The 11,090-nt window shown below is 50.2% G+C and overlaps 1 protein-coding gene across 1 annotated transcript in view; it reads left to right on the top strand.

The window, feature by feature from the left end:
* Positions 1-2,506: 2,506 nt before the first annotated feature.
* CLIC5 (CLIC family member 5) overlaps positions 2,507-11,090 on the top strand; it is a 108,629-nt gene continuing 100,045 nt past the window's right edge. Inside the window, exon 1 of the mRNA XM_027127434.1 lies at positions 2,507-2,872. Within this exon, the coding sequence (XP_026983235.1) occupies positions 2,810-2,872 (63 nt within the window). The 5' untranslated portion in view covers positions 2,507-2,809. The remainder of the gene's footprint in view (positions 2,873-11,090) is intronic.

Below are 11,090 nucleotides of genomic sequence, written 5' to 3'. Positions count from 1 at the left end.
AAAAAAAACCCTCAAAGGCACTTTGGCATATAATTTTATTTACCTCTTTCACATTGCTGTTGTGAATATTGTCCACTGTCCAGAGCAGGAAAGTGATGAGTCTGTGCGGCATGCAGTGAACGTAGCAGTCTCCCTCTGTAACCTTGTCCTTCCCGGAGTATGAGGTCATTGGTTTGGAATGTACAGCTATGAAGGTGACTGCTTCTCTAAAGGCTTTGGTGATGTAAGCCAGAAACCAAAGAGGAGGAGAGCAATTAAGCCTCACCTTGATGAAGCTATAGTGTACCATGAGGGTTGCAAGTTAGGCTTGGTGACTGCTTTCTTCAGTGAATAGGAGACATTTGCACTTGGAGTTTATGGGGAAACAGGCTGCCATAAAGGGCGGTCAGGATACCTTGCCATTTTCTCTGCCTATCAGATGCCTGACTATTCAGGAAGGTTCAGCTGTAGTGCCTTCTGCTCTAGGAGGTCTTTCTTTCTGGCCACTCCAACTGTGGTGAATAATCTCTCTAGGTGCTGACTTATGCAGCCCCTCCACGTGCCGTGTGTGGCAGCCCTAGTCTTCCTCTCACGGGACTATTCTCCTGAAATAGATTTTAATCTACATTAAGACCAGGGCAGTGCCTTTGTTTCCCCAAAGTGCCTTACCCAGTGTACCTGAAGTTTGAGAGAGGCAGTTAGTAGAGTCGTTAAAAGCATGGGTTTAGTCTGTCTGAGTTCAAATCCTGATTCCACCATTTCCTAGCTGCATGACTAGGGGCAAGTTACTTAAATAACTCTATGCCTCACTTTCGCCACTTGTAAAATTGGGATACTAACACTATCTGTAAGGATTAAATAAGTTAAGACATGGAGGGTGCTTAGCATTTTTTTGCCTGGTACCTAATAAGTACTGTTACTTATTTTTGTTAAGTGATTACTTTTTTTCTTAGAAAGCTGTGGAACAAATATATATTTGTAAGTAAGGCAAGAAAGAGCACAGACAAGAGCAGCTAAAAAGAAGGCAATGAACACAAATAGAAGTTGACCAGATTCCAGATGCGAAAGACTTAGCACCTTTTTTAAAAGAAATGGAGTTTGGGAATGTAAACTGGTACAGCCACTTTGGAAAACTGTCTGGCAAATTTTTTTTTTTTTCTTTGCGGTACGCGGGCCTCTCACTGTTGTGGCCTCTCCCGTTGCGGAGCACAGGCTCCGGACACGCAGGCTCAGCGGCCATGGCTCACGGGCCCAGCCGCTCCACGGCATGTGGGATCTTCCCGGACCAGGGCACGAACCCGTGTCCCCTGCATCGGCAGGCGGACTCTCAACCACTGCGCCACCAGGGAAGCCCCATAGCAATGTTTATTCAAGAACATTCTAATAGTCTAGAACCAAGCAATTCCATTCCTGAGTATATAGGCAACAGAAAAGTGTCCACGTATCGTGAAAGGATTTTTATAGAACGTTCATAGCAGCCCCATGGTAGTCATTAACTGGAAACTATGCAGATGTCCATCAACAGAAGAATCGATAAATAAATTACGGCAATAAAAATGGGTGGTTTCCAACTACGCACAGCAGAATGGATGAATCTCACCAACGTGCTGGTGAGCAAAGGAAGCCAGACACGGAGGAGAATATACTATGTTTATTACAAGATTCCAGGCAAAACTACCCTGTGCTGTTACAAGTCTCACCCCAGGTGGGTGAGAGCCTTGGAGAGGGAGGAGAGCTAGAGAGGAGAGATCAGAATGAGCTTCTGGGCGGGTAGCTAACATTTTACCTCTTCATCTGGTGCTGGTTTCATGGATGGGTTCAGCTTGTGAAAACTTATTTAACTGTCCACTTACAATATATGCATTTTTTGCCCCATGCGTGTATTATCCTTCACTAAACAAACGAAAAAACAAACAAAAAAGAGAGAAAATAAGTAAAATAAGAATAGAAAAGAAAGAAAAAAGAAGAGAATGCAAAAGACAAAATGAAAGGAAGAGGAAGAAAACCAGCCCAGAAGATTACACATCACCCCCTGCCCATCCCTGCCTCCCCCTGCCCCCAGCCCTACTCTATTGATCCAGCACGAGGATGGCGAATGCATGGTTTTCAGGGTCCTTCCGTTCTCATCCGCGCTACCCGCAGCCCCTCCCCACTCTGAGCATCCCTAAGGCAAGAAGGGGCTTTCCTCGTGGGTAACGCTGCTAGGAGAGTAACTTGGAGGAACTGATGCTTCGTTAATGAACGTAAAGCTTAAAGCCATCTTCCCTTTCTTTTCTGTTCTCTTCTCTTCTCTTCTCTCATCCTCTCCATCCCCCCACTCTCATCCCCCTTTACCTTTCTCAGGGCATCCTCCTACCCCAGTGGCGGTGCCGCCCGGCTGGTCTGCACGCGCCCCGCAGGGCCTGGGGTGCGGGGCGGGGGCCGCGCTCGCGGGGAGCCCCTCCCGCCCGCCGGGGCTGACCCCGCCCCGCGGCGCCGGCTATTTTGGGCGCGGGCGGCGACCGCGGGATCGCTGCCGGGCGCGGATCCGGTGACACCTCTCAGCGCGCGGCACTTGTTGCTCTCAGGACCTGCCGGCCATCCCTGAGCCCACCTTTCTCCTTCGCCGCCCCCTGTCCCCTGCTGGCTTCTCTCCTTTCCGTGCGATCGCCCGGGACACCGATCTCTCAGGCACCGCTGTCACCGGCTGGAGAAATAGATTAAAGGAAATAAACTCCCTCCGCCGGGGGCCCAGCCGGGCAGCAGCAGCGGCAGGAGCTGGAGCGCTGGCCCGGGCGCCGCAGAGGTGGCGCCTCCCCGGCCCGGGACGCTGGCCCCGGGCGCCGACGGCATGACGGACGCGGCGACGGCTAACGGGGACGACAGGGACCCCGAGATCGAACTCTTCGTGAAGGTAGGTCGGCGTCCCGGCGCCGCAGCACCTGCCGCGCCTCCAGCCAGGCTCGCGGCTCACGTGCCCGGGCGCTGAGCGCTCTGGGACGCGGACCTTCCCCAGGGAGCGCAGCCCAGCCCTGACGGTCCCTTGGGTGGCCTTTCTGTTGCTTCGGGGCTCCCGGGAGGGATGGAGTCAGGTGCAGTCTGGCAGGTGGCTGTCTTCTCGGAGAGTCTGCTAGGCAGTTTGTCAAACCCGCCGCAGGACCAGCCGTCACCCTACCCCGGCGCGATTTTGGCCTGCCCTGAAGGGCATCTCCAGGTGCAGGGAGATGGCAGGAACCTGGCTGGACCCCTGAAGCTTTCTTCTAAAGTTGCGGGGTGAGGGGAAGGAAGAGGGAGAAAAGAAAGCATTACTAATAATATGACCTTTGGCAAAGCAAAAATAACATTTCTTAAAATCCCCCTTTTCTCTTTTACTCAGTGCTATTAAAAGAAAAGCAAAAGGAAACAAAGACGTTTTCTTGCTCTGTGACCGGCAAAGCAGAAACCAAACACTCCACTCGCCCACATTATTGTAATTGTCATAATTATGCTTCCGCGGGGTTGTAGCAGGAAAGGCTAAGGGTAACCTGGGGCAGACTGGGAGGAAGGGGCACAGGGGAAAAACTTAAATTAAGTTGCCTTGCTCCCTGGGCAGAGACGGGCTAACATCCAAACCTGCTGCACTTCCTTTGCAACCTGGAGGGGGAAGGATGGAGGCCGAGGCAGCGTCTCCCGGTCCTCGAGCGTAATAAGAAAGAAACATTTGATAGGTCTTCGTGCAGCAGAAGCGGGGAAACCTGAGGCGCAGGGAAGTTGCCTCCGGGGCGGTGCAGAGTCGCCAGAACTTGGGGGAGGGGGCGTCGGCTGGCTGCCTGAGCGCAGAGACCTTTCACAAAAGGGAAAAACCCTCAGAATGCAGTTTCCCTAGACATATACAGGTAACTGAGAAGGGAAGAGAGCTTGGTGCCTGTCAGGGGCCTCCTGGCTGAATTTAAAAGGCATATATATTCCCCAGGGATGGGGAATATACACGTCTTTTAAATTTGTTTTGGCCAAAGGATCCTTATCTAATACGAACTAATTAAACAAATAGAGTTTCACAGCAAGTATAAGATCTATATGACCTTTTGGTTTTTGGTACCTTTTGTCACCTAAAAAATAATAAAGCAGTTGTGACTTATCTTACACTTGGAAATTGCTCTGTCTCAGTTGGTCCAGCCCACCACGAAGCTTTGTTAAATTTTTTCGGCTGGATTTTTTCATTTTGGAGAGTTATTTTTCAAAATTATCCATAGATATTACATTTGTTTTTTAGTGAGACTTACTTTCCTCAACCTGTTTCTCTCCCCCCAAATGAGGCTTCTGTCTCCCTCATTTGGTTTCTGGGACCCCTCTGGGAGGATTTCTAGGCTCTCTGGCAGACCAGGTAATGAAAGAGGTCATGTCCTCCCAGGCGGGGCAGTGTCGGACCCAGGGCCCCGCAGGTCTGCCCTGACCCCCAGCGTCCAAGCCTGCGGTCTAGGGAGTGAATACGGAGAGCTTTTACAGAGCAAGGAGTCTTGCTGTTCTTCTTGAGGAAAGCTATTCTAGGACTTTCTCAGATTCCTTGGGAGCAGGTAGTTTCACGGTGTCAAGTTCCTGAAAGATATTTGAAACACAAATTGACTCTTTTAGAGCCAAAGGAGCCCTTTGCCCCGCTCCTAGGTGAGAAGACCATTCTACCTGCACCTTCTGAATTTCAGGTTGGCAGCTTGGAGGGTTTCTCCATTTGTGTAGAAAGCTCACTCCGCAGCCCCCAGTGCCCGCAAGAATTCTAAAGTACCCGTGTTGTCATTTGCTTTTTTTTCCCTAAAGGAAAGGAACCCATGAGAGCCAGGCAGGCCTTCTTGGTCAGCGCAGAAACCAGATTGATGAGGGAACAAAAAAATCAGATAGGAAAGCTCTTTTGATTCCCCCACCCCCCTTTTGAGCTTCTGGTCAGTAGTTATCATTTACAGGGACAAGTAAAGGCTGAAAAAAATTGTGAAAATAAAGACACTGCCCAGGCTTTGAACGGTTTCGTGTTAGAGAAGCAATGTTCTGATTTATAGAATCAGGCATTTCCATAGTTTGCCGTGTCTCTTAGCTGTATGATTCCCATCAGAAGAAGGTCCTTCTTCTTTTTTTTTTTAAAGAAGATGTTGGGGGTAGGAGTTTATTAATTAATTAATTAATTTTTGGCTGTGTTGGGTCTTCGTTTCTGTGTGAGGGCTTTCTCTAGTTGTGGCAAGCGGGGGCCACCCTTCGTCGCGGTGCGCGGGCCTCTCACTATGGCGGCCTCTCTTGTTGCGGAGCACAGGCTCCAGACGCGCAGGCTCAGTAGTTGTGGCTCACGGGCCTAGTTGCTCCGCGGCATATGGGATCCTCCCAGACCAGGGCTCGAACCCGTGTCCCCTGCATTAGCAGGCAAATTCTCAACCACTGCGCCACCAAGGAAGCCCGAGAAAGTCCTTCTTGTTGAAGGGGTCAGGTATCCGAGGTAATCTCTGCAGGCCCAGCGGGTTGGCTTCTAGGAAGCCTCCCAGGCAGGCTTGCCTCACCCAGTTAAGAGTTGTGATGTGGTCATCTTCAACAGAAGGGGACACCCTCCCCCCCGAACCTGGCCTGTCCCCTGGGTGTGTCATTCAAAACCTCCGTAATCTAGAGAGTTTCAAGGACATACGATTCTGTGCCACATCAATTGATAATCATCTGTTACTACTGCCGCTGCTAATAATAATGCTAAATGGCAGCGTTTTAGGACTTAAGGAGCGCATTCAAATACCTTATCTCATCAGATCCCCAGCATCCTTGTTCGTGAGCCTTGGTTCACTCAGGAAAAGTGATGTAAACAAGTAAATGTGGCTCCCAGGGACCTCTTGAGACGTGATGCTGTCAGAGCACTTGGCAAGCGGCCGTTTGCTCTCCCTGTAACAACCTCAGGAGCTAAGGACGATGATTTGTCCCGTTTTATGGTTGAAGAACTCAGGTGCTCAGGGAGCGTATGAGAAATGCCCAGAAGTAGATGGCAGTAAAGAGCGTTCAGACCCAGTCCTCAGCTAGCAGTTTAGACTCTAAATTTCTTACTCTTTTCCAAACACCCATATGTCAGGTCTTGCACCTTCTTTTGCCAAGTCAGGCTTTCAAGTGGTTCCAAGAGGACACTTCCTGGCAACTTACTAGTCCATTCTAATGTGGTCATAAAACGCTGTCAACGCTCCTGCCCAGCCCTGCTCTGTACTCCAAGTCTCTCCCGTCCAGGGAACTTTCTAATGGGGATGTTTAAGAGATCACAGAGGTTTGAGGAGGTCAGCTCTGATTCTCATTTCCCAACTAATGTGGATGGGGAAGAGGAGACAGAGACCTGGGTTCAGATCTTGTCTCTGCCTCTCATTTGTCGAGTGACTCTGAACAAGTTCAGAGTGTATGAACAAGTGTATGAGTCCCAACACACCCCTCTTAAAACAAGAGGGTGGTTACAGATAAGGCGCCCGTATCTTGAACTTTCCAAACCAAGACACTTCTGAGAGAGAAAGGAGGTGCTACCAATGGTTAGGAACAGGTGTCACCGATGTTGTGCAGGACGTGTGGCCACCCTGGTTATGGAAATACCTCCCCCACAGACTGGCTGTGAGGATGCCACAGGAACAAGTAGAGGAAAGCATTTTGTAAATTGGAAATTGCCATGAACACATTGACTTCGATAAGGATATGAGCTCCATGGCAGATAGAACCTTTCTTGATCTGCAGGTCCCTGATTTGCCTTAGAGAACAATGGCCTGGCTGATTCCTCACTCGCAGGGCTATTTTGAGAATAAGTGAGATCATACGCAGCTGGGACTTTGATCACAAAGGGAGGACAACAGGTTAGAGTTGATAGTGGCAGTGAGTGTGGTTTATTGAAAGAAAAAAGAGCACGGAAATAAAAGCAAAACAGAAAGTGATTTGGGAAGACAAATACAGGATGTGCTGCGTAGTTAGATCTCCATCTGTGTCGACTCCCTCACCCCCGGTGCCACCCCTAGACCCCGGAGGTAGAAAGCCACCAAAGCGAAGTGATGATGGTGCACCAGTTGGCAGCAAGTGTCTCTTGGGGCCAAGGGTGTGAGTTTCAACAGAAACCAGTGGTTCTCAACTTTGGCTACATATTCAAATCATTTGGGGGAGATTTTAAAACTCCTGATTCCAGGCTGCTCCCCAGGTCAATTACAGCAGGGTTTCTGTGGGTGGGACCCAGAAGTGGTATTTTTTACCACACCCCCAGGTGACTTCGGCGTGCAGCTCTGGTGGAGAGCCACTGAGTCCTCGTCAGAGGCGGGTCCCGAGGCAGTCAGCTTTGCCACAGCTGAACTAGGCGGCCCTGTTAGTGCAGATGAATGTCTAGAACTTCTAACAGCCTCTGGGCATCGTGATCATCCCGATCAGGAGCATTGTTGATAGAGAGCTTGCAGCCAACCGGTGCTCCGTGAACAGATGCTGACGGACTGTAAAGCCGTATCCGCAGGACTCCAGAACAATCCGTGCATGGGGTCGGTCTAGTAAATGATCATCAATTCAGCCTGGGGGAAACAGAACGGAGTCCTGCTGTTTGTCTGATGGAAATGACTAGTCTTTTCATTTACTGAGTGATCCGGAAGGCTCTGACAGTGGTGCAGAGCGCCAGTCAAGACGTGGTGACCCGTGGTGTGGTCATCTGACTTCCAGAACAGACAGGATCAAATCTTGTTGTGCTGCCTCTCAGACCCCAGCTGCCCGCTGGCTGCCTGGTCACCTGCCCAAGCATGGGTTTATCAGGTTTTGAAGCTCCTTTGATCACATTATGCCACTGTTTTTCTTTCCCACTATCTCCTGGTTTTGATCTTCGGTCAATAATCCAATACACCAATTCACCTGCCCTGCTGTGTCAGCGAGTGCATCCTTACCTGGTAACACACCCATGGGAGTGCTAGTGTCCAAGGGTGACTCATACACGTCCCAGGTTCCCTGGCAGGTGGTGGGAGTGAGGACCGAGGGTCTCAAGATGCTAAAGCCCACAAGCCAGTGGTGTCAGGTCCTGCCTCCCTGCCGACTTGTACTGTTTCTCTGGGTGTTTGGTGGCTCTCTCCACCCAGGGCAAAGAGCCCATCAATTTAGACGGTCAGGTCAAAAGCTTTCCATTCTTGGTTCCTTTTGAGATTCCAGATGCTGGGCCCATGGGAGTGGTGACAGGAGGTGTAGTAGAAAAGTGCAGTTTTCGGTGTCAGACTGAGGGTCATCTGCTGTGTGAGCTAGGACAGGCTGCTTGACCTCTCTGGGCCACAGTTTTCTTACCCGTGCAGTACTGATAATGGCAATACCTATTTCCTGGGGTGGGTGTGAGCACTGAATGAGCTGTGTATGAATCTGGGGTCTAAGTAAAGCCTCCTCTGCAGGCCCAGTATGGCCCCAAAAGTGAGAAGCCAAGCCTTTGCTTGTCCCTTCCTTGATGTGTCCCAGAACTCAGACACTCAGTCCTATGTTCTGCTGCCTCGTTGCTGGAGCCGGGACAAAGGCCGCTGGGAGCCCGAGCACAGGGCAGCTGTCTCTGGATCTGATCGCCTCCCACAGGGCTGCTGCTTCAGGAGCTGGAGTCCCCCACAGGCCACTGTCTGAAGTAATGTAACCACAGGGAGAGTGCAAATCTCTGACCAATGGGTGGGTTCTTCCAACTCAAGGGATGTTGATTCCTCCTGTAGTTGCTCCCACATAGCTCGAGGGGCTGGACCAGGATGCATCAGACCACTGGGGGTGCCCCTCCCCTTTCAGCTCCATGGGGATGATACTTCCGGGGTTTTATCCCCTTCTTGTCACTGGATGCCAGGTGGGGCCTCCCAGGCTCATCTGTAGGTGCTACAACTTTGACCCTTCAATAAGGAGAAGGCTCTGGAGTCCAGGTCCTTTAGTTCCAAGAGGACCCCTGGTAGATTTTCTCACTTGCTTGCAAACTTCAAGCTCTGCCTAGCCGTGGTTACTCTCCTAGAAAACACACACACACATTTACATGTATTATCTATCTGGACTATAGGAAAAACATAATAGACTCTCAATATCTGGTACCTTTAAAAACTGTTACCCGGGAGACATTCTCAGTTGTCTTTTTCATCGAAGCTGGAAGACCAGAAATAGTGAAGAGGTGAAGTGTTTAAAGCATGGGCTTCCTGAAGGTGTGTCTCCACCCCGGGGCATCTTAGATCTGACGCTGCTTGTGAGGGGTCAGCTCCAACTACCAAGGAAGTGTCTGCCAGCTCCCTGAGTGAGAATCTACTTTGCACACTCATATATTTATTCAAGGAGTATCTTAGTTCTGAGATGTGAAGTGCTTTAAGGATAAATAAGATAGATAATCTGCTGTCAGAACTAAAATGAAATCTTTCTGGTAAAAAGAAATGGAGTTTTTAACCTCTAAAACAAAGTCCCCTCTAGCTCTGTTAGCACAGGAAGTTTCTTTGAGTTATGTTTATTGCAGCGCTTATGGTGAACAATGGCTAGGCCACTGGCGCACAACCTTTGGGGCATGAAAAAGTCACCGCAAAGCTTTTTCATGTGGACTTGCCCAGCCCTGTCCCCAGAGATTCACATTCAGGAGGTGGGGTTGAGTCCCAGGCATCTACCCCTGGGTGATCCTGGGATTCATCAAAGATTGAGAACCACTGGCCTAGATCATGGGTAAATAGGGTTGAACCTACCCAGTGGAGGATCCAAAGGGCAAGAGAAAGTCGACTCCCCACTGGAAGCGTGCATTTCCTGGGATGGAGGAGGCTGAGGCAGATATGCTTATTAGCATGAATCACCCCAGATTGACCCTAAATAAACCAGAAAAGGGAAGAAAGGAATGCTTTTTTTTTTTTTTTTTTTGGCAGTACATGGGCCTCTCACTGTTGTGGCCTCTCCCCTTGCGGAGCACAGGCTCCGGACGCGCAGGGTCAGCGGCCACGGCTCACGGGCCCAGCCGCTCCGCGGCATGTGGGATCCTCCCGGACCGGGGCACGAACCCGCGTCCCCTGCATCGGCAGGCGGACTCTCAACCAACTGCGCCACCAGGGAAGCCCAGGAATGCTTTTGACCTTTCTTTTACACTTGCTTTTCTTCCTTTGTAATTTTTTTACGATATAGGTGTGACAAGTAATTTAAAAAGCTGGGCATGAAGGAAATATTAGTAAGATAAGAAATGTAGGGAGTTAACAGATTAAAAACAACCCATCAATCAATTAACCAATTAACAAGCATGTTTATGGAGGCACCTACTCTGTGCCAGGCTCAGTGAAAGCTGAAATCAGGGAGGGGAGATCAAAGAAGATGGGGTCTCAGCAGCCCATGAACTTGCAGCTGAGGGGTAAAAATGCCAACATCATGCCCCGTGAGTGGTAGGAAATGAAATGAGGGGAGCCGGTGAAGGGACCCATGTGGCTCAAATGAGGTCTCCAGGTCTAGTCTGCAAGGAGGTGGGGCCTGAGTTGTGCTCTGAGGAGTGACGAGAGTCACTGAGTTACTAGGAGTGGGCAAGCATGTCAGGTCCAGAAACAGTATGGAGATGAGGATGTGCTGGGCCCAGTGGGTATACGAGGTTGGCTGAAGGGAGTGGTATATGGAGGGCCACAGTTGGAAATAAGATAGAAACACAGCAGTGGGAAGGGGTTTTGAATGGCAGGTAAGTGGTTTTTGTCCCCTGGTAAGTAATGGGGAGTTACCAGAGGGTTCTACCCAGGGTAGGAGCTTGATTTGGTCCCTGCTTCGTTAGAATGGTTCCTATGCTATTTTGCACGACGTGGTGGGAAGATTAATGAACTAAAAGTAAGAAAACCTGGATTCCAGGTCTGGCTCTGCTACATATTGGTTGTGTGGCTTTCTTTAAGGCCAAGCTTCCTCTTCTGTAAGATGGGCTCCACAGTCATAAAATCATAGAATTTCTGATTGGGAAAAGCCTCGAAGTCATCTGGTCTGACCCCCTCTTTTTTTTCTTTCTTTCTTTCTTTTTTTTTTTTTTTTTGCGGTACGCGGGCCTCTCACTGTTGTGGCCTCTCCCGTTGCGGAGCACAGGCTCCGGACGCGCAGGCTCAGCGGCTATGGCTCACGGGCCCAGCCGCTCCGCGGCATGTGGGATCTTCCCGGACCGGGGCACGAACCCGCGTCCCCTGCATCGGCAGGTGGACTCTCAACCC

Source organism: Aethalodelphis obliquidens, unplaced genomic scaffold (genome assembly GCF_003676395.1).
Source record: "Aethalodelphis obliquidens isolate GAN/ISIS:26980383/991018 unplaced genomic scaffold, ASM367639v1 scaffold31, whole genome shotgun sequence".
NCBI classification, from domain to species: domain Eukaryota; kingdom Metazoa; phylum Chordata; class Mammalia; order Artiodactyla; family Delphinidae; genus Aethalodelphis; species Aethalodelphis obliquidens.
The sequence above is the reverse complement of the archived record's forward strand: the minus strand, read 5'-3'. Positions and strand labels throughout refer to the sequence as shown.